Source organism: Terrapene carolina, unplaced genomic scaffold (genome assembly GCF_002925995.2).
Source record: "Terrapene carolina triunguis isolate 2854851 unplaced genomic scaffold, T_m_triunguis-2.0 Scaffold238, whole genome shotgun sequence".
Taxonomy (NCBI): domain Eukaryota; kingdom Metazoa; phylum Chordata; order Testudines; family Emydidae; genus Terrapene; species Terrapene triunguis.
This window is the reverse complement of record NW_020664589.1, coordinates 9,703,901-9,731,456: the sequence shown is the minus strand read 5'-3', so window position 1 is coordinate 9,731,456 and position 27,556 is coordinate 9,703,901. Positions and strand designations below refer to the sequence as shown.

Sequence of the window (27,556 nt, the reverse complement as noted above, 5' to 3'; positions counted from 1 at the left end):
AGATATGACACAGTCCAATGACTGGAAGTTGAAGCTAGACAAATTCAGACTGGAAAGAAGGTGTACATTTTTAACAGTGAGGGTAATTAACCACTGGAACAATTTATCAAGGGTCGTTGTGAATTCTCCACGATTGGCGATTTTTAAATCAAGATTGGATGTTTTTCTAAAAGGTGTTCAAATGGAATTATTTTGGGGAAGTTCTATGGCCTGTTATATGAGGTCAGACTAGATGATCAAAATGGTTCCTTCTTCCCTTGGAATCTATGAATCTATTAAATTATTCCTACATATTTTACAAATAAAGCGGTTTAAAACACCTTGATATATATTTAGCTAAATATGTATTTACTAAGGAGACTGGAGTCATCCAAAAAATCAGGGTATGCTTTGTAACCTTTCAATAAGATTTTTTGTCCAAGTTACCATGTATTTAAAAAACCCCAAACAAATATATACCATAATTTTACAAAGGGAAATTCATAGACCAAGTACCTGATTCACCACTACATTAATCCAGATTTATGCCAGTGTAACTCCCTTGAAATCAATGGGGTTACAGCTGCATAAAACTGGAGTAGCATAATGATGAATCAGGCCCCAGATATCTAAATTAAATCATCTATAATGAAAGTCACAACTTTATTAATTCAAGCTGATGCTCCTTCCCTAAATCTAGCTGTTATTTCCCCTTTGAACCCTCATGCTATAGTGGTATGAGTCCAGGACAGAAAAAACTATGGAATAGCTTTTCAGTTCATTATGTATAAGACTTCCCCTCCCCCGTCTTTTTTTAAATGGCCCATTTTCTTTGCATTTTAGAATGTCATGGCACACTCTTCCATCTCTCAACCACTGGGAGATGTGAAACAATCATTTTGAATTGTTAGAAAGAAATTAGTAAAGAGATTGGGAAAAAAACCTAAATGTCTGGGAAGTGGTTGTCAGTTTTCCTGTACAAAATACTGTATGCCTTAATCCATAATTTATCTGTTCATTTTGAATTTGCAAAGTAGAATTAAACTTCTGCATTGCAAATCATTATGCTTGAATTATTTGGGTCTGCCTAGTTTCTCTTAGAGCTTTTTTTAAGATGATCTGCCTTTTTTTTTTTAATGGTGATAGATGTTTATCCCTTCAGGCCAAATATCTGGTGGTATTTACTGTATCTGCATAAATGGACTAAATACACTCTGGAATTAAGCCTTTCTGTGTAGCTGTAGAATGTGTTTAAAAACCCAACTATAGAGTACATTTATATGGTATTTTGAATTAAATAATTTAACTGCTGAACTCAAGTGAAACCAATATTGTCAGCTGTGGGTATAATTGAAACCGAGCAGAATGGGGGAATAGAAACAACCAAAATTTTATATCGAGGTAGTGCTATGAGACTGTCAAATATCTGTGGCAATTCTATGGCAAGGAATGATTCAGTTTATTGTACGATTGTTGTCCCCACAATTGGATATGAACATTTTAATATTTCTCTAGTTGAGTAAAATCAGCATGCTTATCATGTCACTTAATAATAGTGACACAATTCTGACTTGGAAGGCAGGGAGCGTGATCTAATGGCTAGACCAGGAGACTGGGAGGTAAGACGCCTGATGGCTATAAAGTGCTAGATGGAACTGCTTGCTTGTTCTCAGAGGCCAAACCCATTGAAATAAAAATAATTACAAAACACAGCAAAGCCCAGAATGAAATCCAGGAGTTCTGAGTGCTAGCCACTAGACACACTGTCCTTTCATTATCAAAGAAAGGAGTGTCTATACTAGGTTTTTATTTTTACTCAGATTTGCTACCATAACTACCACTAGTGCAACTCCACTGGTGATGGGAGCGATGGGGTCGCTAGTGTAGACAAAGTTACAGGCTGCCACTAGCGTTTTAAAAAGCATGTTGTTTAACCATGGTCAATCAGACCTACTGAAATAATAGCTGCTGGTGCATTGTGTACACTAGTGCTTCCACTGTTGTCACCACTGTGGAGGTGATTGGTGGTAGAAATGGTGGGAAATTTTAGAGAAAGAGGGTGTATGCAGACAAGGCCTTCAAAGCAGATTCTGTTTACTTGTGAATAATTCTTCAGTTTAGGAGTTTTTGAAAAACACCAGGGTATTTCTAAACCCTTTGTAATGTGCTCCCATCCCTCACAGAAATCATATTCTCTCTTGCTGAAGCACACGTTTTTAACAGATAAGTTTCTTACGTGTTTATTGTGGTGCTATTAAGATAAGTGTTGACATTCTTCAATATGCAGACAAATTCCACTCTTCTCCACAGGTCCTGTGCACACTACACTTTTTTGCCCCATATTTTCCAAAGTTGCTAATGCTGTTTAAGCTCCACTAGTGGTGGCAAAGATCGGCGCTTGAGTCAAGAAAAGGCACTTCCAGCTGCTGACTTTTAAGCATGTAGACCTGCTCTGAGTAGGACATCATGATGCTTAAAATGCCAGCAACTGCCTGGAACCCTGTCACTCCCATTGTTGTTACTGCCAGTAGAACTGAACCAGTGCTTGCAGTGATGGGACATTTGGGGCAATAAAAACTTACAGACATCTCCAAAAAAGCCAAGTTGAGCAAAAAGGGAGTGCTTGCTACTAGTTCAGTAGGATGTGAATAAGTTCACTGAGCTCTAGAAAGAATGTATAATGGTGCTGTAATCAACAGCCACTAAATGTAAGGCTGTCCTCTTCTTGTGCATGCTTAATTTCCATATGAAAGAGGATCAGTGCATTTTTATTACTCTTTTTAAGTGAAATCTAATACAATTAATACTGTGGACTGTAGATTTTTGAATTCTTTGTATAGATTTATGGTATATTGCTCATAAACAAGTCAGTATTTTATACTGAAGATGTTACTAGATTGTAGGAGCAGTGTGCTGGACCATAGTACCACCAGCTGTTTGTTTTATTTCTCCTTGTGGTGTCATTGAGCTGGCATTAATTGCACAGCTTTCATCCCACTGACAGTAGGAATACAGAATTTTTTGTGCCATTGTTTTGACACTCACAGGTTTATAGATGTCACAGGCATCCTCTAAGGAGTACAATTTTATTGATCAACAGCTCTGCTGAGAATGTATGTTGTGTGTTGCTCTAATACAAATGTAGTTAGGACTGCAAGGGATCAGGCGGGTAGGTCTTACAGCATACACAGAAAACTTATTGCAAGCATTATGTTAGAACCAGGGACTTGTGAAGCTGATATGAGGATGTTTCATCTTATAGGGTTAGTATGTGGTGTCTAAAGCTCCACTGGCTATTACCTAATTCTTGGTGCTGTTGGGATGTAATGTTGTGGAATGAATTTATAGAACTGGAGAAGTCTAGTGTAGAGGTTGCTAGGTGGCGAATTTGCAGCCTTAGGAATGGCTGTCTGAGAGAGGGGCAGTTGAACCTTATGCACCAGTCTCAAGATCATTTGGGAACTAAGCCTTTGCCAGTGATTAACTTGAGTAATTGGAGTATTTCACTTGTTGAAACTAAGCAGTTCAGAAGAGTGGAAGAGGCTTTCATGCGAAAGAAAAGATTGCTGGTGTTTGGGTGTAAAAAATGATGAACTCACACTTGCATTGGCTACAGGATCTTTCTTTGGTTGTTGTTTGGTGGATGAGATCATGTAATCAGTGGGTCAAATCCTGCCTCCAGTTTCATTTGTGCAACCCCATGCAAGTTGATAGTGTACTGTGTTAGACAAATGTAACGGAGGGGAGAATTTGGCCCATTAACATCAATTTATTTGTCTACACAGGACACGGCTTCTTATTCAGTACTGAAGCTACCAAAATGCTTTTTATGTGGGAAAAGAGTTTCCTTTCCAATAAAGAGATTGACAAAGTGTGACCTCTTCCAACCTTTAGTCCTCCTTGTGACGGGTTGCCCCCTCCCCCACCTGATGTACAGGAGTGCCACTGAGCCTGCCTGTTCCACCAGTCTGGGCTTCCTTACGCTGCCCTGCTGAACCAGGCCCTCAAGCCTCCTCCAGCCCACACACAGGTAGGAACACACCCAGCTGCAGAAAGACACAGACACTGAAATCAGCTCTGCATGGGAAGGCTTCCGCTAAGGAATTGCCCAGCACTCAAGTGCACATCACCTCTGAACTTTAAACCCAAAATTGTATCATCTTACTCTGCACAAAGAACTGTACAGCGTAAGCTCATAACATTCACCCCCTCCCTCAATGTGGAGGAAGATCTGCACAGCTTTTTGCCCCCCAGTTATGAATTCCACAAACTGGTTTTAGAGAAAACAAAACCAAGTTTATTAGATTTTAAAAAGATAGATTTTAAGTGATTATAAGGGATCGCAAACAGATCAAAGCAGATTACTGAGCAAATAAAACAAACACACAAACTAAGCTTTAATACACGAAAGAAAGGTTACACGTAGTAATTTCTCATCCTAAATGTTGTTTTAGGCATTTCTTTCATAGGCCAGACACCTTTTCTAGCCTGGGCTCAGCTCTTCTCCCCCCCCCCCATTTCGTCGTTGTTTCTAAGACGTTTTCAGCAGTCATCCTGGGCAGGGATTCCGTGAAGAATGAACCCTGATTAACTCACTTCCCTGCCTTAAATAGGATTTACATACGGCGGGGATTACTTTGTTTTTCAGTGGGATTCCCACTCCCCTTAGTGGAAAATACTGGTATTCTATGATGGAGTCCAGTACCAGGTGACATGATCACATGACCCTGCAGTGTCAAAGCAGCCATGAGTCAAAGGCCATTTGTAGCATTCCAGGAAGCTTCTCAGGAAGGTGGGAGATATCTTCAAAGTCCTATTGTTTTCCCTAATGGCCCATCCAGACTGACTGCATTCTGTCTTCCGGGTGTTCCCCAGGTACAAACACTTTTGTAATTGATACATAGTCAATATTCCTAACTTCAGATACAGAAACGATACATGCATACAAATAGGATAATCATATTCAGCAAATCATAATCTTTCCAATGATATCTCACAAGACCCATCTTGCATAAAACACATCTTAGTTATGCCATATTCATATCATAACAATATCTCTATGAAGAATATGGAGTGTAGTGTCACACTCCTAATACCAACAAATTGCAGGAATCAGCTTGTCAGTAGATACTTTCACATATACTGCCTTCCGCATAGTGATTATTGTGGCATCTTTGCTAGGTGTGTCCTCCCCTGATTCCCTTTGCTCTTGTCCCCCCTAGTTCATAGGGATGGAGAAAGAGGATGGGCACAGTACAGAATAAAGGATGGGCACAGTAAATAAAGGAGTTGATCACTGCAGAAAATATTGTGCAATGCAAGCTTATAGAGATGGCATCAAAAGGTCTGAGACAGTACATTGTATTTGCAAGAGGTAGCTCCAGTCATGGGAGAGTTTCAGTCGACAAAGGTCATGCAGCCTACATCAGTCTCGATGCTCCAATTCTTGAAAGAATTATTATATCACCTTTAAGTCTGTCTGCTTATCTCAGTATTTATTCTGCACTCCTTGCCCCGGTATCTGACAGTCTTAGAGAACGACTTGGGTCCACAGTGGACTTTAATCATTGATAATTTTTTGTTGTTTGGTTACCTCTCCTTTCTTTGGATGGCATATAATTTTTTTTTTAAATCTGAATGTTGTGGGAAAACAATGGTGAAGACATAAGCAGAATATAGCAGAATATACATTTTGTTCTGAAGGCAGCAAGATTTGTGATCTTTCTAATCTTTTGTGAAAGTGAATGCCAAAGCTGTGGGTCTGTGGCTGAGAATTCTTTCTCAAGTCTAATGTGACTGAGTGTTGATTTTCTTCATTTCTTCACTCTTTGCCTTGTTCTAACCCAATCTGTGTCAATAGCTTTCTATTTTTGTAATAAGTTTTGAGGATGCTCAGGCCAAACAGTAACAAAAGAAAGCTGAGTATCAGTGTAACTATTATTTGGGTGGAAGGTGTCAGTCACTGATAGGTTGATAGCAATACTGCCCTGCAGCAAAGGACACCCATGTTTGAGAATGACCTTGGGTTTCTTCCGCTCCAGATTCCTTGAATTTGAAGGAGTGAGGTGATATCCGTACAAATACCTCATTGCTGCTGATTTACACAGTGAGGTAGGTGTCCAAGGAGGACTTTACCTGACCTTAAGGCAAGCGCTGAATGCCGCCTTTATCACTGTCTTGAAGTTGGAGGGGATTTGAGGGTCCAGTTGTGGGGAGTAGATGATGGCCCCAGAATGAAGCATTATGGAATCCTCAGGACCCTAGCTTTTATTCACGGCTAGACGTGAGGATGTGCTGCCTATGCTTGGATTGCCTGGAGATTATTGTTATCAAGAAGAGAAAATAGATGATTTCATAAAGAAACATATTCTTATCAAGTGAAGTTACTAATTACACTTTAATGATAGTCAGGAGGGCAGAAAAGACCAGTGTTTGCATAAAGCATGATAGGCATATTTTAAGTCAGGTCTTGCTCTGCTGTATGTTGCTACCTCTTGCTTCGTTCCCAAGCCACACTCCCTTTTTACTGTCTTTTTTTTTTTTTTTTTTTTATCTGTGACATCTGCTTGGAGCTTGTCCCTCCTGTGATACCATACTACTTGCAGCTGTTCAGACCTCCAGCTCTGAGCTGTGCATGGGGTGCCCTGAGCATACGGCCTTTTTGATGTGTGATAAAACAGAACCAAGCCACTGGGGGTATGGAGAGGGAATGCATCAGAATATCAATAAACCTGCTCTGAACAAAGCTGCAACTCTGTGGTAGAATAGACATTTCACTGAAGTGTCAAGTAGATGGATAATGTATTCTAATTAGGGACTACTGGTACCTCGGAATTCAGAGACCTTGGAAATAAGATCCAAAAAGCTAACTATTTATATAGGCTTTATTTATTATGTATTTGTTTAGTGCCTTAAAATATATTTGTTACAAGCCGCTATTCACTGAGCTATGATTTCTTACTTGAACTTTTAGCCATTAAATTGTATGCTATCTGCTTTAAGGGACTTTGGCATTTGTATAATTGTATGTGAATCTTATAAAGTGTGTTGCATCTTGTTAAAAAGCTCATCCTCTATCTCTTGTTCATAGCTGAGTATTTGCTTTTGAGCTGTAATGCTTCTAAACTGCCCTGGCACCAGAAATCTTGTAATACGTTGTTTAGTTTAGATTCCAAAGAATATGGAATGGAGATAGGGGGTCAGGTCCTCAACTGGTGTAAACTGGCCTAGCGGTATTGATGTCAGAGATGCTATGCTCATTTACACCATCTTAGGATCTGGCCCACAGTGGGTACAGGACTCAGTTTCACATGTATGGCTGAACAGAGCGCATTTCCAACACAATGCCTAGGTTCCTAACACACTGATAAAACACGGTGGAACCTATTTCTGTTCTCTCTCCTCTGTAACTCTCAAGGGAAAAATTGATTTTTTAGCACCTGTGTGACCTTATTCAGTAGTTCATCCTAATTTGAGAAAGCAAACACTGGGAATGGCAAAAATGGCTTGCAGTTACTGGAGTCTTTTTTTAATTGCCCTCAGATAACTGCAGGATGGCATGTTAGTGATATCGGGCTAATTAGGGAATTTTAAGTAGTCTACTCTATTTTCTTGTGCAATTGGAATGCCCTGATTTCCTCCTACAAAAATCACTGAGTTATGTTTCCGTGAAATAATTCTAAAATCTTTGTACCCCATAGTGATAGAGCTCAGATTTATCTGGGAGATGATGATGGTTGCTAGCTAATGCAATACAGTATTAAAATGTCTTTTTTCATACAAAGATATGTTCTTTCAGCTTCCTTACCACCTCAGAAAGTTGTTGGGAGTACAGTGACATGGACTTGTTCAGCTAAACAACTAACAAAGAGAAATTGAGACAAAGTTTAGCAGATTTAGACTCTGGAGCCATAAGAGAGGTAGATTTCAGATACTGCATCACATAGAAATTGAGTAATGCTGCAGCACTTCTGTGGTATTTCATAGATCTGTAAATGCTTCTTTTTTTAAGATGTTCAGTCCAACACTTATCTGGCTATAACAAGGACTTAAGGGAGCAAAAGGATTTTCTTTCTTTCTTTTGCTCTGTTGCTTCATTAGCTCTGGGAAGTAGGGTTCCATTACTATGAGTTTTCCTGTATAATTTAAGAAAATAATGAAAGAGTGCATATTTTCTTCAGTGCTCATTGCTCTTTAGATTTGTTTAAAGCAACAGAGAGTCCTGTGGCACCTTTAAGACTAACAGAAGTATAGAGAGCATAAGCTTTCGTGGGTAAGAACCTCACTTCTTCAGATGAAATTCATTTTTGGTACTGAGGACCCAAACAAGGATTCATTCTGAGGCAAAATTTTATGTGTGCAGGCAAAGGGGCATCACATCTGTATTGTGGATGGGGTGGACTGCCCTCTGCAGAAAGCTGGAGTAACTACTTTAGAGGGACTGCATTGCAACACCATGGTCTGCCTGCAGTTTGGGATGTGTAAATGGTATATCTCCTTAATGCCTGTTTAATGGTTCACATCAAATCTGATTTCTTGGGCTTTGTGTGGGTGTGAGTTTTACCCTAAATAAGGGAGAAGGGATGATATTGCAGCTAAAGCACAGGACAAGAAGTGAAGAGATCTGGTTCCTGTTACCTCCTCTGATTCCGTGTCTGAACTTGAGCAAGTCACTTCACTGCTCTGTTCCTCAGTTTCCCTGTCTGGCAAATGGGGATAATAATCTGACCTGTCTGGTTTCACTGTCCAAGCTGAGTGTTTCTCATGTACCAAAAACTTCAATAAATGTAATAATTTTTTTAAACTATCCAAAATTAGGGAAAAAGTTAATCACATAAATAATCTAAAATATGGCAAAATATAAATAAATTTGGATACATTCATTTGCATTTAGCAAGTCTCCAGCTCACTGCAACTAAACTTTATGTATCCTATAGAAATGTTAAGAGATCAGCTTTCTAGAAAAAGATGAACCACCAGTCAATAAGAACTATGCATTTAGGGCCAGACCTTGGTCCATGCTATGACCCCATTGTACAACTCTACTGGCATAAAGGGGTCATAAAGCTGCCCTAAGATGACATCTGAAGATTCCCCCAGCAAAGAGGAATTCCAGACTGGTTTACAGCTAGTCTGTTCTAACCTCTAAAATCCACCCCCACCCCCAAATAGGGGTTACGCCGGGGCAGTGCGCTTGGAAAGAACATGGTATACTCCAAATATCCCCACCTGGCATTTACCATAAACTAGAGCAGCGCTGAGGCTGCTCTGACACATGCAGAGGATGAACTGGCCCCCAGCTGCCTCTCCACCTTCTCGTGTCCTGTGTTGAGCATATCTCCGTCAGATCCAAGGATCCAGGCTTTATCCAGATAAATATTCAAGAGGTAAAAACTTGATGTAACTAGCAATATTACCAAGAACTCAATCCTGGGGGAGGTGTGTGTGTGTGCTATGTCCTTAAATCCCATTGACTAGAATGGAATGAGAATCAAGTGCTCTTGACACCTTACAGAATTGGGTCTCCAATGATCTGTAGATTGTAATTAAATCTTCTCGACACTCAAAAATCTCAAAAGTGCCCAGTACTGAAACTACCGAGCTTTCAAAACATTAAACTACCCTCCGCTCCTTGCATGTGATTATGATAGTCCATAGAGGAGCTCAGTGTGGAAGAGTCTTCATCAGTCATTCATTTCAGAGGTTCGTATGGATTGTACTAAACAATTTCTTGGAAGAGTACTCTGAATATGTTTTAGGGTTAGTATAAGATTATGATCCTAAATCTCTTCTAAAAAAATTTCATAGGTTGAACTTGTCCACTAGGAAAGAATGAAATGAGGTTACAATTGTTTTTGTCTGAGCAGGTGAGATAACTCAGTGTTTCAAAGAGGTAGAAGGAGATTCAAATGTTAACTGATGTTTTAGTCTGGGAAATGGGTACATTTTCTGGAAACATTTGGGACACCCTGGTCTAAATGCATGACTTATTCCTGATCTACACTAATATGAGATCAGAATCAGATAGTCTGTGTTCAACAAATGGGATTTTTAGTCCTAGGATTTAATTGTTAAGATTCCCTCGGTTTAGATCAATAATTCTTTCATGTTTTTTGTGCAATAGGGTTGGATTTTGGAAGGTTTTCCTGAAAACCGGGATCAAGCATGGATGCTGCAGTCAGCTGGCATCACTCCGAGACATGTTGGTAAGAAAGACAAGATTGTTTGTGTGCCAGAGGTGAAAGCCATTACTGACCTAAACAAAAACACCTTGAAATGTTAAAACCAGTATTTCTTAAATGCGTATAACATGCCCAAGAGATCAGAGCAAATCAGAAACAGTCACTGGACAGGAGGAAATGGCTAAATGGGGCCCAGGCCCTCCAAAACTTTGGGGCAGTCTGTTGAACTATTTACTTAGATGAACCTTTGTCTTCTTACCACTTCAGAGCCCACTACCTTCCTCTAGTCCAGCAAATTCAAGCCTCTTCTAGCAAGTGACTGCAAACAGCTGTGCCTCTCCAGTGAGTCCAAACCTCCTCTGACCTCAGGACCCAAATCTCAAGGATTCTGCTTTAATTGATCCCTGGGAGCAAAAAGGATCTAAAAGAGCCCCCAAGCATTCCCTCTGTATGATAAAATAATAAATACAATTTACTCAATACACACAAATGAAATGGATACATCCATGCCTTAAGCCTGACCTTTCATGCCGCAGGTGGAATCTTGTGTAAGTCAAAGCAAAGATAATTCTATAGTGGCAGAGCCTTGAAGGACAAGACCCTTGCACCTGTCCTCCCCACCTTGGGACTGTCTGCATTTCCAAGTCATTATTAGATAGGGACCTATCCAAAATGCATGAGAAAAATGAAAATTGGGGTGGGGGTGGGGCAGGTGAAAATGATTTAAAAACTGCACCGCTCACGGGTGAGTAATAAACCAGCCCCCGTTGTAGTCAGCAGGGACAGGATAATTTGCTACTTTAGATTTGATTTGTACACAATTCCGCTGTTAGTAAAGGAATTCAGAATCACTGTGATAGTGTTTATACTGTGATAGTATATATATACTGGATAGTACTTGTATGTAGTGCATGTGGTTTAAATGGTCATTTCTGAAGGTAGCTAACAATATTGAAGGTCAAATTCTTCCCTCAATTTTTATCTGTATAACCAAGAACAAAATAGCACCCTTAATTAGAATATAAATGATGAAGAACCTTGCAAGATTGAATGCACATGCCTAAATGAGTTGAATTTAGTAAGTAAATGACCATAAGAGAAGTAAGATTATTGTATCACAGAATGTACTAAATTGAGCTATGTATTTATCACAAAATATATTTCTTCCTAAAAGTGCCATCTGACTGATAGTTTTGGCCAAAATTTCCTCCCAAAATCAAATGTTCATAGGTAAAATGCAGGGAAATAAGGAAAAATGTTACAAATGGGGAAGATGGCTAAATGTACATGAACTGCATCGATCCATCCTTACTTGCAGAGCACACTTGGAAGCATCTCCAAGAAATGAAATCAGTAACTAACTGAAAATGCATTTCTATTCTGTTTCTTCTATGCTTAGTTGTGCTATATGCTCCAGACACGGTGCTTATTGAGAGGAACCTTGGGAAAAGGATTGATCCATCCACGAAAGGTGTAGTATGCTTTTGTTACTGATCCCTTCTAGGAGAACGTTTTTATGTCAACCCAAGAGACACTGAAGTGTTGATGCTTTTAAAGTTGATTTGTAATGCTGTCCCTTTACGATGTGATTAGGCAATGTAATTCTGAATCAGATTTATTTTAATTTGTTTTAAATTCAACGTGTATCATTTTCTGCACCAATTTAGTGGGGAATGTATTTTTTTGTGGCAAGCAGTACTGCTCTATTACAGCACAGGTCACCCTAATGTGTGTAGTCATACCATAAGAATTTTACTATTTATCATGGCATCTTTGATAGACTTTGAATGTCTGCCTCTCCATAAAAGGCAGTAACACCTTTGGATAACCTCCACTGTGTGTGATGCCAAGTGGGAGAGCCAACAGGAAATGGCAATGTTGCAGATGGCACACTTTGGGTATTCCACAGGAACCCATGTCAATTGTTTTAGGAGTAGCATTGGGAAGGACATGCTGAATTAAAGAGATGGCTTTTATTTGCTTTTCTACAGAGGCCTTGGTTAAAGTTGAGGGTAGGAGCCAGGAAATCTAAGTCCTGTTCCCAGCTCTGCCACAGACTTCTTGTGTAACCGTGGGCAACCATTCTGTGCCTCCGTCTCCCCATTTGGAAAACAGGGATAATACCCTACCTTACAGCTGTGCTATAGGAATCAATATTTTAATGCTTTAAAAGTGTTTAGAGATCATTAGGTGGAAGGTGCTAGGGAAGTGCAAAGTATTATTCTTATTCTTAATTAAAGGATTAATGGTACCAGATAGGCATAGATCTGTTCTGGAGATCCCCGTGTGTAGTGGTAGCAGGCACACTGCTGCACCCCACTAAGGGACACAAACATACCTGCCCCCCACTGTCACATGGCTGGCTAGTTCTCTCTGCCACTATCTGTCTTCCTTGTGGAGCTATACGGTAGTAGTTAGGAAGGAATCACTGTGCTTCCCCTCTCCTTATGCCCCAACCTAAGGTCTTGGTACAATCTAGATCTTGATTATGGTGAGGAACCTTTTTGCAAGCTGAACAAGTTCTATCAAATTCTTTTTCCTACTGGGTCCTAATTACTGTTTAACTTCTAGAGGTGTACCATACCACCTTTGACTGGCCAAGCGACCCTCTGGTGCAACAGCGTTTGGTGGAGGCGGAAGGCATATCTGAACAGGAGACAGCAAAGCACCTGCTGGAATATCATAGAAACTTTCCCAGAGTTTTCCAGATCTATCAGCAAATATTAAAATCGATCAATGCCGACCAACCTTGTGCAGACGTCTTCTCCCAGGGTAAATATCGATTGTGTACAGTTGGAAGGAAATTTGATAGCTGACAAATTCTCATCTGAAAGAGTGATTCCCAACATTTAGAGACAACTGTGCCAAGTTATAGGACTAAGATCTCACCTGTATCAGTCAATGTTGACTTGTCTCTAATTTGATTGTGTTCCCTGTGGCCTGCTGAGCTTGGGCTGTTCCAGACAGCTTCTTTGCTGGTTAGAACAGGCATGGTTGAATGGGAGGTCGTCTTGATTCTGCAACCCTTACTCACAATGAAAAGCACTTCCTCATAAGGGTGGTCCCATTGGGGACGCAATGTGAGTAAGGGTTACAGAATCATTTCCTAAGTGATGGAGAAGCCTAGAGCTGCAGTTATAAAAGCCTGCAGTATCAATGTTGATATATACATACTGGAACCACTGCTAGTCTCCTGTACAGGTACTACCTGCACAAGTCTATTAACAAGTAGTAGTAGTTTAAGGCGGGTTGTATTTCATTATATAAAAGTTGCCTGCACTGAAAGGTTTGCTACGTGGTAATCCTTTGTTTGCTTTTGTTCAACTTTACTTTGATGCATTCTGATATTGCATGTTGATTCTTCATGGAAAAATATGAGGAAACTGTCGGGAAGACCAAGTGATAATGTACTTTGTATCTGTCAGCCTGTTGATGGTCTATTATAGCCCTGTAATTTTGCATCTCAAAAAGGTCTTTTTTTAATGACAAGTGCTGCACTTTTAAGATAAACAACTAGGAAGTTTATATTCAGAATTTACACATTAATTACCTCTAAATTACTTAATTAAATTTAAAAGTTCATATCATAATTCATAAAGAATTCATGCCTTGAATTGTAAATAAAAATGTGAGTGCCTGAATATTAATTATTATTAATTAATAATGTAGTGAGATAAATTGAAAATTGGAATGAAAAAAAAATCCTCTCTAGATCTTTTTCTGCAGTGCATCAAGCAGCCAGATATTTTTTTAAGGAATAATTAGATGTGGAGACTGTCTGGGGGATCATTACTCCTAATTAACTTGGTTATTTACTGCAAATTAAGCATCATTTGTAAGCAGGGTGGTTTGCCAGTAATGTTTGTGCTTTTGGATACCCTGGTTGTGGAAAGTGCTTAGAATAACTAGAGCCCTCCTTGGTTAGCTGACATTTGTTTTTGGATAAATTATGTGATAGACAGATTATGACTTTCAAGAGTTGTATGTTTAATTTGTATGTTTAATGACAGATGTGGGTGAGAAAGGGAGTCAAGAAATTGCAACTTCATTAGATTTTTTTGGAACTGAGGGTCTGATTCTGATCCCACACCAATTAAACACCAGTGCAACTCCAATGACTTAATTGGAATTGCTCCTGATTTACTCTGGTGTGAGATCAGACTCACATCCAATATATTCAGAGATCTCAGCTGTACAGCATTCACCATGGTTTGGGAGCAAGGAATGTATCCCATGCACTTGCAGTATGATTCAAGTGCTCCTTAGCAACTACTCCCAGTTCAGGAGCTAGAAATGTCAGAACTGGAATGTGCTATTCTGTCTTTTTTCGACAGTAGGAGGTACAAGGATCTGGAAATCAGACACAAAGGGGGATCATTAAACAAGTGTAAGTTAGTGTCTCAAAAACGTATAGAATGCTAGATTAAAGCACAAATCCCCTAAGTGCCAAATGAAGTGAAGGAGATCTTGTTTAAAATATGGGATTATTCTTAAAGGGAAAATCAGTGTCTAAGATTTGGATTCTTGTACTCATTTTATTAGATTTAAATATAGTGTGTATCACAGAGACTCCATTGCATCTTCATAGAATCTATATGAATTTAAGGTTGTCTGGACTGAAATAGTCATGAAGACATTCAGTTGTGTCTTCCATAGAACATACGGTATTGTGTAACATGGGAAATTTAGAGTCTTGCTTAAGTGTCTCTATTTCTCTTTAGAGAGACAAGATAGAAGAGGTAATATCTTACCTCTCTTATATCCTGGGACTAACACTGCATATCTACTTCTCCTTGCTCATCAAGGGCCTGATCCTGAAAGGAGTATGGGAGTTGAGGGTCTCAACACGTTGGCAGACTGTGTTCCAAATATTCTGATGATAAAATATCTTCATTATCAAGCTAAACCTTACTGTACCTTCTTGCAGACCTATCTTATAAACTCTTCTTCTAGGACTGCGGCAAAGTTGGGATCACTTGTAATGCAACAATTTGAATTATTCTTTACAAGGTCTATGGTCTTTTCAAAGTTCCCAGGAGATGGGCCCCTACACTGATATAAAATTAATAGTTTCCTACCCAATACAAAGCAAGATAAACAAAGCGATGCCCAACAGGGAGAGTGGAGCTGGCCTGAAAACATCAAGTTGTCTTTACCCTTCATGCAAAAATGATGTGCACAAGAATAAAATCACATGTAATTATATGGCATCAATGCTATATTGTGTCATGACTTACACTAGTGCCACAAAAATTTAAAACATACTAAATAGGAGGGCATTAATCACATATGAAGCTGGGGAAGTGTCATGACAAATTGGCATCCTGCCTCTTTCATAATTACTATATCTATTTGTTTAGAAACTACCATAACTATTAAATGTAACGATAATCCCCCTGCAGCTTGCATGGTAAGTGTAGCTAAAAAGCAAAGCTGGTTTCTGTTAAAAATTACATGGTACAAGTGCAGTTAATAATTGAATCTCTCTTTTAAAGTGCTTTGAGATCCACTGATGAAAGGCACAATATGAGTGCTAAGTATAATTTAACTATAGGTTTCCTAAAATGCCTGTCACCATAGTATGGTAAGTTACAGATAGAGTATGTCAGTTATGTTGGAGCCCTGATCTCAAGTCATGTAATACAAATAAATGATGATAATGTCATAGTCATAAATAAAGAAATTAATCAATTATTGTTTCTGTTAAGAAAGCAAAAGTAAATGGATTTTAACTCTTTTTATCGGCATCTGACTTTCTTATCCTTGTGTTATCTTTCTAGCTCTGACCTATGTCCAAACCTGGCGCCGATCAGCTGCCCCCTTTACACCACGGATTCTCTTTTGTGGACCCCCAGGCAGTGGGAAGAGCCTGCAGGCAGCACTAATAGCTCAGAAATACAGCATTGTCAACAGTAAGTTCTCAGTAAATTTGCACTTTGCTCCATTCCCTCTTTCTCTCCTTTTGATCATTTATCTTTTGCTGTCTTTCTTTCTTACTTGCTCGTAAAATTTCTCTGTTAGTCCATCACTGTGGATGTCAAACTTTTTGCGGGGAGGGGGGCTGGAAAATCTTGCAATAAAAAAATATTAACCAATAAAAACATATATCCTGTGCCAAACTAGCTCCAACATTTTTTTAGTCATCATTTTTATACCCTTTAGATCAGTAGTTTTTCACGTGTTATACACCAGAGGTACTCCTGTGAACAGTCTGTAGTGCTCTGAATTCTCCATCGCATCAGTGGGTCTTGCATAATGACTTTGCACTTTCACATGTCTACTCAGTATTGGGAGGCTTTTAAAAGAAAAGTGGTTCTGAAATGGGAAGAAGACTCTTAGTTTTTATGCATTTCAAATATATAATTTTAAAAAAGGGAACAAATATCAAAATGATCTTTCTCTGCCTTTTATAAGGGAGCCCCAGAAAACATCACATGGAGCTTGTTCTGGTACATGTTCATAGTATCAAGTGCATCAAAGTAGGCTAAAGTAGACCACAGCTGGCAATGTAGTCAATGTAATTTGCAATCACATTGTGTAATATTATGTAATACTGGAAAAACTGCTGATATTTTGGAATTGTCACTGTAAAATTGCATAGCTGATCAGCTCTTTTCCTTCAAGTAACATTTAAGCAGATTTCATTAGTGTGCTTTAAACACACAAAACTCTACAATAATAACCAGAAATAATAAGTTTTAGGGAAAAAAGACAGCAGTAGGCCTGATCCTGCCTCCTATATTGATGTGACGAGTCCTATGGACTTAATTGAACACTTGCTGAAGTCAACAGAAAGAATTCAATGAGAGCTGGATCAGGCCCTCAGCGAAGCAATCCCGTGAGATTACTCTTGTGAATAAGAACTGAATGATCTTACCCATGTTATTACGGATCAGAAAATGCGGGGGTGTCATTAAAATTTTTGATGAAAACAAAAAAACATGTCTGTCTACATTGCTGTGGAAAATGTTGGCTTTTTGTCAAAAAACAAACCAACCAACATTTTAGACAGAAAACAAATACGTTTTAGATTTTGATTTTTTTTGACAAAAACTCAAAATGTTCTGCAGAAGGCAGACACCTTTTGCAAAAAAAAAAATTATTTTGTTGAAAAACCCACTTTTCTGTCAAAACTGTTTTGACAGAAAATTTTTGACCAGCCCTACATTTACACTAGTCCTAGCCATGGGCCAATCCTGTAAGAGCTATGTGCTCAGAACCTGCAATGAGTCCAGTGTGAGTTCCCTGTATGGATTGCAAGAGTGGGCTCATATGTTCCTTAAGATCATTGCAACTAAAGGAAAACATTCTCAGTCCAGATCTTTAGCAGCTATAAATTGGTGTAGCTCCATTGAAGTCATGAAGCTATGTTTGTTGAAATTATACCAGTTGGGGATCTGGCCCTTGTATTTTTTATTTTGAACAATTATCATTTTACTTAAATGTGTCTGAAAATACACTACAAATAATTAACAAACATTATCTAATAAAATTAAAAAAGATAAGAATCCTTATTTTTTAAATCTCTATAATAAAAAAATTAAATCTGCAAATAGAATTAGTAAAACCTTACTGTACCTTGAAGTATGTTAATTCCATTATAAATTAATGGAGATATCCTGTCTCCTAGAACTGGAAGGGACCCTGAAAGGTCATCGAGTCCAGCCCCCTGCCTTCACTAGCAGGGCCAAGTACTGATTTTGCCCCAGATCCCTAAGTGGTCCCCTCAAAGATTGAGCTCACAACCCTGGGTTTACCAGGCCAATGCTCAAACCACTGAGCTATCCCTCCCCCATTACATTATATCTTTATTTTTAAAATATTTTATTAATTTTAACCAAAGCTTTATCCTTTAATGCAGTAATGACTGTCATTTGACTAATCAAAAATAAAATTGATTATAATATTAATAATTAATACTTATCTAACTCCTGTAAGGGTAATGAGGTTTAATTAATTTGCTTGGATGAAATGTGCCATACAGGTACAAAGTATTGTTATTTAATATGCAGTGGTCCTGATTTGGTACCTTAATTCTAAATTTCATGATGTTCTGCTTATCTAACTCTGAACCATCATATTGCATTAGCACAGTTTCATGAATATAATTCTTACATGATTGTTAAATGATCCAGGGGGCCACATTCTTGAACTGCATATTATCCTGTACCTCCAGCAGAGCTGTTCAGCAAGTGTAACTTTATTCAGTAATTATAAGTTTATAAAAAGTGAAAACCCCACCAGCTATCCCTTGAGTTATTATTTTAGTAACATATTTGATTAGTATCTTTCTCTCTGCCTCTGTTTTTAATATGTTCCTTGTCAAATGTATTCTTTTTTATTCAGTATTCTCCCTTGCTCAATCTCTTTGCTTTTGGGTTTGCTTGGCCAAAAAAAAAACCAACCCCAAAATCCAAAAAATCCCACAACTTTTATTTTATTCAGTGACCTTTTTCCAATATGCAGCTTCTTGGGTTTTTTTCCCTTTCTTGCTTGCTTCCTTTTTAAAATTTAACCTTGTGTCTTTTTGTTCCTCCTTCCTCTCAGTTTGCTGCGGGCAACTGCTAAAGGAAGCTGTTGCAGACAAGACAAAACTTGGAGAACTCATTAAGCCTTATTTTGACAGTGGATGGCCAGGTAGGGCATGTTGTTGTCTTACTGCACTGTAGTTACAAGTTCGTGGGAGAAAATAATCTGTGGGAGAAATTCATACAGCCATTGGTTTAAATATGAAGTTACTTCATTGATGCAGTTTAGTTATTCCAGATTTACACTGGAGTGTAACTGAGATCAGAATTTTCAGTTGGTAAATCTCTTCAGGGTAACTGAGACTGACTACCTATGTGAGTGAAGCCCAGACTCTTTACTTCCAGATCCCATATTTGAATTCTAATTGTTGTCCCTGAATTAAAATTAGGAATCTGGTGTTGTTTTTTGTCATTGGTAGTTTGTAAAACACAACAACCTTTTGATTTTCATTTGAAGCATGCTCTGATGGAGATTGTCTGTCTGGTTTGACACAAGTATTTTAACTTATGAGAAATGCTACTGTAAGATTTGTCCCATAGGATTTTTTGATGAGGGGGCACCATAAGAACTTAGCAGTTTTGCTTTTGGAAGGCTGACGAGTGATTATATTGAGAAAAATGGTAAAGATTGTAAGCTGCTCAGGGTAGCAGCCTAGTCTTATTTGGACGTTAATTGCCTTGCACACTATATATATGCAGGGCCGGCGCAACCCATTAGGTGCCCTAGGCGGTTGCCTAGGGCGCTACAATTTGGGGGGTGGCGACCACGGCGGTATTTCGGTGGCGGGACCTTCCGCCGCCTCTGTGGGAGGCGGCATTTCGGGGCAGGACCTTCCGCCGCCTAGGGTGGCAGAAAAGCTGGCAGCGCTCCTGTATATATGGCCATAACTGTGTAAGGCAATTAACAGCCGAATAAGGGTAGGCTGCTGCCCTGAGAAGCTTACAATCTTTACCATTTATTCTTATAGATATGAAAAAGACCCCACAATTCCAAAGGGTAAGTTGTATATCAATGTGGTGAAGGAATGCTTGTATTTTGGCGAGTATAAGAACCTAGATACTATAGGAACCTCCAGTCCTTTTTCTGGCACCATGCCAAATAGTTACCAGAGGAACAAGTATTACAGGGAAATAGTCTTGCTGAAGATGGAGAAATCTCAGTTAAGCTTCAGTATTAATGGAGTTTTGAACAAACCCCCTCTGAGTGCAGGGAAATCTGCATTGTCTTTTATTTTCGGCAAGGAAAGCCATTTGGTGAATTGGAAAGCCCAGCAAGTCCCCTCTTTCATACAATAGCTTAATTCTGAGATTGAATTACATAGATCCAAAACGTGAGCCTATAAAATTAACTGATGTTCCCCAGATACCATGTCAGGAGACTCAGTACTTTTTGAAGCATTTCAAAAAGGCCTCCGGCAACCTGCAGCTTTGGGTATTCTATCCTCTGTCAATTTGTCAAACCACATGATCATAGTTTTTAACCCTTAACTTCAGCTCCACTGAATGGGTCATGTTCATTGCTGGTGCAATAACTCCGTCTGGTTCAAGATATGTAATACAGTGTGACAGTCACCATCTTGGCTGACATCAGGGATTGAACCAGGGACCTCCAGAGCAGGAAAGTAGGAGCTTTTACAAGTTGAGCTGAAGAGGGTAGGTTGTATAAATGGGGTCTGCAACAGACTCATATCCTCAGTTAATCCAGCAGTGAGGGGGACACGCAAAGGACACTGACCAATTGGGTTACAATAACTTTCACACGCCTATCACCACCACCACTTTCCCGCTCCTTTGGCTTGTAGCTGCCATTTTTAAGAGAAGGTTCTATACAGATCGAGTGTTAAGGTATTTTCAGTACTAAACTTGGTGGTCATATAACTCAAGGGTAGGAGACCTATGTGGGTTATTAGTAAAAAAAAAAAATCACAGATAAGACATTTATGTATGGGATTAACTTTATGCATGCAAGCAGTCCCATTGAACTCAATGGGACTCCTCATGTCTGAAGTCACTAATGCCTAAGTGGTTGCAGGATCAGGGCCCGTGTATCTTTCACAGTTTTATAATACTTTTAGAGACTCTTATGCATACTCCATTTTCACTTTCTCCTCAACCCACTAAACTGAAGAACAAGTGTTGTAAAGACATGCCTTCCTAAATTTCAATTATAGCTGTGTTGGGAGCCTGGGTGAATTATATCCTTATAGGATAAGTCCTTTAAGAGCTTTACCATGAATGCTTCATGTGTATTTTACAAACTTCTCCTTAACCATTAAGGTTTCTTTAATGAAGATGTTGGGAGCATTCCCAATACGTTAAAATAATTGGAAGGATATTAATAACCTAGCCAGTCCAAAAAATACGTCCTTCTTTAGTCCAAGTGAGCTGCTTTCACTTCAGCAAAATGAAATTAGAATTATAACTTCCCCAGAAAATTAGGAATTATTTCAAATTAATATGAACATATTTTTATTGTAACATGCAAGAATGCAGCTGTCCAATTCTTATTGATGTTAATGGGAGCCATGATGATTTCTGTGCATTGTGCTAAAAACATTTCCCATAGTTTTTGCTTCTATATATTGTTCGTTTTGTTTTTGTTTGTTGGTGGGGCGTACGACAGAATTAAGTACTGAATAACAATAAATATTATATAGCAGTACCAGGAATAATAAGTTCTGTCATTTCACTAATCCTCCTCTCCCAGGGATAACAAAGAATGAATTTACATTAGTAAACACTAACAAGAATTCATTAGTGCCCTCACAAAGGCCTTGATAAAATGAAAGAGCATAGCATACTGAGGAGGGAAGATGGCAAAGAATTCCATTTAGAATGGTGCAAAAATGCAACCAGGTTAAAACAGGAGAGAAACATACATAATACTTGACCGAATTTGGTCTCAAGGTCACATGTCAACTGATTACTTAATTAGCCAGCAACTAGCAGTGTTTAAAATGTGAAAGGCAATTAATATTTGACTGAACTTTTCATGGCATCCCTAGCCCTCTGAGCCAATAAACCCCACAAGGTATAGACAAAGGGGCCCTATTCCTCCTTCCAAGCAAGGACTCATAAATGACATCAGCCACTATGGGGAAACCAAAGATAGCCCCCGTGAAACCTAACCCCCAAGTTATTATCTCTCAGAATCACAATAGTCTTAACATGATGTGACTTCTCTGAAACTCTCATATAAAGCCAAGTTTTGAGACTGGCCTGAACCCGGCCACTCTTTTTGTGGGCACAAGTAATTGCACACATAATTAATATCATTTAGACATTGAAGTACCAGATTGTGCCGGTAAATGAGACATTTCAATGTCTGACATTAACTGTACCCACAATATTGTACTTTCAAATTATGGGCATGAAACTGGAGGTCAGCTTTTAAAAATCTGACCCCAACACATAAACGCTGCAGCAATGTATGACAGATTGGCACATGCCAATAAATTAACAACTAGCCCAGACACACAGCATAAAAATGTAATGAAAATGCTTAAGGAAGCCAGTAACAAGCAGTAGTACTAAGCGCTAAATTTAATAGTTTTATCACAGTCTATAAGTGGAGTAGCCCTGTTAAGGCATCATTGCTCCTGCTGCCTATTCAAGATTGTTCTATTATAGTACAATCCTTCAGTACTTTGTCCAATAGAGCTTCCACCACTTCCCTTGGGAAACTTTACAAAGGCCGTAAGTAGCATTATCTGTATTTTACAGATGGGGAACCGGAGATGCAGGGAGATGATGTGACTTGCCCAAGGTCACTCTACAGTCCAGTGGCAAAGCTGGGAATAGTGCAAACTCTGGAACTTTAACTGTGCCCATAGCATCCACACTGGGGAGTTACAGTGCAGCACTTTGGTGCACATTGCTGTTCACAGTCTGAACTGAGGAGCAGTGTAGACATGCCCGACAGCGCTGTGGGGCTGTTTATGTTATGGCAGCCTGTCCCTGGCTGCCTATGGACAACAACACTGCCCAGAATCTTCACAGTTGTAGGTGCTGTAGCTCCATTCTTAACACCCCCCTCCAGACCCACCCTGGCAAACCCTTTATGTCAGACCTTGCGAAAAGTCCTCAGAAGACAGCCTGTGGCTGTCTTCTTCACTTCCTGTGCCAGAGGAATTCTCTCACAAACAGTCAGGCCTTTTTGAGCCCCTTTGCATTGCTTCAGCCGTTTTACTGATGTAAAGGGGTCAGAGTGGGGGTGAGACACTCTATGCATTACGTGGTAAATTTGAGCCCTAAATCATATAGTTATGTGCTACCAGAAGAATCTTGACACTCTCCTTTCCAGCAATATAGTGGCGTTTATCTGGGTTCATACCAGTTCTTAAGTTCTGGTAGATAAGCACAGTTTCTCTGTTAGCTTTTAAAGATTCAAAACCAATCAGAATTATTCTTGGTATTGCCGGGGGATGTTTTCCCTGTGATTGTCCTTTCAATATATTACATGTACTACAAGAGGACCCCAATCTTATATTCAAACAATTCTATTATTCAAGCCACTAGCAAACTCTCTACATTTCTATTCTGTGCATTTGCTTACAGTCACACTCTCCTGAAGTTCCTAACTCCTTGCTTTATCAGCCTCATCCAGGTTGTTCATGGTGATTTATTTGGCTTACTGAAGGCAGCATAAATGTCCTTGAGTCCATGAATTTGTAATTTCCCAGGACACTTATTCTACACTTTGTGCCCATTGGATAATTACAAAATGTATTTTCACTCAAAAGTTCAGCATCCAAATTCTTTCTGGCTGTCATGTCCACAGAGTCATCCTTTGGATAACCATTCTGAAATGCACTGACTGTTCCTTAGGGGTTCTTTGATCTTGTGTTTTCACCAAGTGTTAAACATGAATTATTGCTAAATTTACTCTTGACTATGTGTGAAAAGTGACAGTATTAGAGTTTTATCCCAGTTTTCTGTAGCTAAATCCAGTTAGTCTAATTCTCCATTCCCTCTTTTAGTTAACTGTGTTACTGGGTATTAGTGGTACGGTAATGCTGACCATTCTCACTCTTTGCATGGATATCTTTGGAGGACACGTTTTTTGAGCCAGATTTGCTTGCTCCATGCATTGGCTCATGCCAGAAAGCCCATAGCCAACAACAACAGCACAAGGCCCACATTAATCCAATCTATTTGATTCCCTCCAAAATATTATGGAGAGGCTGTTCTGCAGACCACCTCTCTCCCACATCCTTCTGGGACGTAGTCAAGGAATCTACGTGCATAGGGACCATTCATATACACTCTTGACCTTTATGAACAGCTACCACCTCCTTCCTGGATTATTATTAGTAGTAGTAGTAGGGCTAGATTGCACATGGAGCAGATCTCTGCCACAATACAGGTGCACAGTGATGCTGCTTTTGCAGCATATACGTTCACCATTTTTCAGATGCCTGTCAGAATATGATACCTTGGGAGGACATTAAAAACTGCAAAAAAGTGTATCCGATTTTTCAGTTGAAATCCTTGCTGTTTGGTATGTGAGGAGTGTGTTTTTATTAACAAAAATAAAAGCAATAATTTCCTGGGATGTGAGGTCATCACGAGAACACCAGGGTTAATCTTCAGATGAGAAGGAATTCATGTGTCATTCTTTACCTTTCAAACAGTTGCATGTGTTTATCAGAGAGATGGGATGGAAGAATCACTGCTAATTCAGATACCTGTTTGGAATACTGCAATAAGCCGAGCCCAGAAAAATTAAACAGAACCATGCAAAGCAAGCACCAAAATGTAAAAAACTAGATGCTGCTTTTCAGCTGGGAAAAGTGCTGTTAGTTTGGATAATGGCTTTCCCACCAAAAGGGAAGATTCAGATGGTAAAGATAGCTAATTCGTGGAAGATAGAAAACATCCTACTGTTTGCAGCCTGTTAGAGTCAAACACAAACAATCTGTGTTGCTTTCCTCCCCTCCTTACCTTTTCTATTTATAAAATAGTAATATCTGAAGCTGTCCCCAATAGCATTCTCCATGTGGGGGAATAAAATATGGGATTCCCTAATTTCTGACATTACAAATACAAAGTATTGCTATACAAATGTAGCTTTTTTTTTAATCGGCACGATTTTAAAGGGGTGCTTTTGGTGCAGTCTGTGAAAGTTGGGGTCCCCTGGCGATGGTGATCACAGCCTCCCTGAAGCACTTCATTTCTTTTGACAGTAAATTAATATTCTCATCACTAAGTGTGAGCTAAAGATTTGACAATAGAACAGCTTTCTCTTTTGTTAAAAACTTGCAAAGAGCTTGAGCGTTGAAAGGAGAAGTAAATCTTGATATCTGAGGAGGTAAGCTTAGTGTTATTTCTTGTTTTTAACAGTGTTGTACTGGCAAGCTGCAAGCTGTCTGAACATTGGAGAGAGACCCTTTGGGAGCTCCATTGGTTTTCAGCAAGTCTTTGCATGCAGTGTGTTTGTACTAGCTGAAGACAGCGCATGGCTCTCTAAATAATTTACAAGTTGATTAATAGACTCACATGGGTATAATTAGAAGAGGGAGAGACAGCAGCTACAGTAACGGGTACAGTGCTTGGGGGAACTAGAGACTTTATTTTTTTTAAAGAAACTTTCTAGGGTGCTGGGCGTTTGAAGATAAGTTGGGAAGAGCTCAGTGCCTCTTCTCTTTTGAAGTGGAAATAGGACAGTTTGAATCCGTCGAGTTTAATTTTTCACAAGCTTTAGGGGCCCTGCAGTGCAACTCCCTTTTTATTATTGAAAAAAACTCTCCACTTTTCTTTCATTTTTCACACACACACACACGCACATACACATACACATACAGTCCAAGCAGTCACTAATAAACAGATTGATTTCCTATTTTATTAAAGTTTTATTTATACCCAGGCTGTACATTCATCCGGACCGTCTGTACACACATCTATATCACAAACAGTCAGTATAAAGTTATAGAGATATTTATTACCACACCACACTTTAATTTATACATTTTTAAGAACCCTTCACCTCTGCTTGACAATGCTTTTGAAGTAGCTCCGTTTTTCAAGTCAAACTTTTGACTTTTCCACGGGGACTGCTACAAAGATTTCTTTATGGAAAATAGGTAGGAGCCTTTTTTTCTCCACTAGTAGAAAATTGGTGGTCAGAAGAACAAAATAACATTTTAAAATATAGATATTTTCCCTTTTAAATGCTAATGTTTCAATAAAAGAGGAGAGGTTATAGACTAGTGAGTTGTACATCAATATATGTGGGCTATAAGTTGTCCCTCTGCTTGTCTGAGTTTTGCTGTTATTTTTTTTCCTTATGTGTTTGAATTGTCTCAGTGATGAGAAATTAGTGTCCACTTTTCTTTTAATTTAATATCCTGGAATCTATTGGCTCTATTTCTGCTCAGCACAGACCAGCTAAAATTGACAAATACTGTTACCAAATATTCAGATCAGAAATGGGCCGTGGTGAGAATCACTCAGCAAAGAAATAAAAATCCGAAAGATCATCCTGTTAAAATGAAGATCCCATCTTGGAACCCAGATCAGAGGAAATAGATACTAGTGAGGGTATTTTCCAATGCAGATGTGAGCATCAATTAGTTAATGGGCCTGCTCTGATTGACATAAATGAAAGTTTTGCCATTGGCTTCAGTGAAAGTACAATCATGGCCTCAGGTCCTGATCCTCAACCCTTATTTAAAATTATTATTTGTATTTTGGTAGCATCTATTAATGGTCCTTACTTAGATGAGAAGTGCTATCAAATTAATGGAACTATTCACATAAATAAGGGGTGCAGAATAGGACGCATGTTACAAGGTGATGAGTGTCTACAACTCCCACTGATATCAGTGGGCCCAATCTGCAATGTGCTGAGTGCCCTAAATCTTGACTGACGTCAGTAGGAACTGAAGGTGCTGAGCACTTCATAGGATGGAGCCCTGTGTTCATAAAGAGCTTTGAAGAGGCTAAGTGCTATGTGTTAATCATGTAAAATTTATTTGACTCCTTCTTGTTTACAAGAATTCTTGAGAAGCTGACAAATATCTTCTTTCCCTTCCCACTACTCTCCATCCTGCCCAGCTGATTAAACCAGTGGCTCATGAGCACTAGACTGCTAATTTGGTTTCTGTTCTGTTTTTGTTTTTAATACCAAATTGTATTTTCCGGGAGGGGTTAAGTAATCACATCAATTTATAAGACACCTATGAAGGGGAAAGCATATCACATTTTGGCAGCCACCATTTTTATTCTGTAAATGTTAAAAATTAAATTCTGTGGGTATGTTTCATTAGGAGCCATCTATATAGAATCAGGCCTTAATGTGAAACTGAAATGCTTTTTTTTTTTTTAAAGAGGTTTAAAAAACATAGTTAGCTCTTACATAACACTGTATATTTTCAAAGCATTGTATTAACATGAACAAGCCATTCTGTTCTCCAAGTGACCGTAAAAATGGCCCGGTGGGGTTCCAGATTTATTGTATTAATGACCCCTTATCAAGCTTGTTCAGTTTAGAAGTCAAAAGATAGTTTTTGCAAGTGCTGGCCTAGGTTCTTTCCTTCCTGCACATCACCATCAGCAGGAAAGATTCTGCAGGCCAAATTCTTCCTTCAGTCACAATCCCTATGATCTTCAGTAAGATGCCCAGGTGTAAATGGGGAAGAATTTGTGTCTTTGGTTGGAACTGGAAAAATTCAAATAATATTTTAAAGAGAAACAGTAGCTTTTTATGTACCAGCCCTTGAGTTTGGATTTCTCTGTTTCTCCTGTAATAGCTAAGGATATCACTAATAGCTACATCAGGACAGGGAGCTGTCTTTCTTAGTTCTTTAAGCGTGAAGAATATCATAACATGTAATGGGGCAAACAAAGACTCCCAAAACTCATGCTTGG

General features: G+C 39.0%; 1 protein-coding gene across 1 annotated transcript in view; it reads left to right on the top strand.

Moving 5' to 3' along the window:
* The window catches only part of AK8 (adenylate kinase 8), a 104,245-nt gene that overhangs the window by 26,841 nt on the left and 49,848 nt on the right, over nucleotides 1–27,556 (top strand). The window contains exons 6-10 of the mRNA XM_026657324.1: nucleotides 10,103–10,184; nucleotides 11,560–11,631; nucleotides 12,732–12,932; nucleotides 15,941–16,072; nucleotides 18,708–18,797. Coding sequence (XP_026513109.1) covers nucleotides 10,103–10,184; nucleotides 11,560–11,631; nucleotides 12,732–12,932; nucleotides 15,941–16,072; nucleotides 18,708–18,797 — 577 coding nt within the window. The remainder of the gene's footprint in view (nucleotides 1–10,102; nucleotides 10,185–11,559; nucleotides 11,632–12,731; nucleotides 12,933–15,940; nucleotides 16,073–18,707; nucleotides 18,798–27,556) is intronic.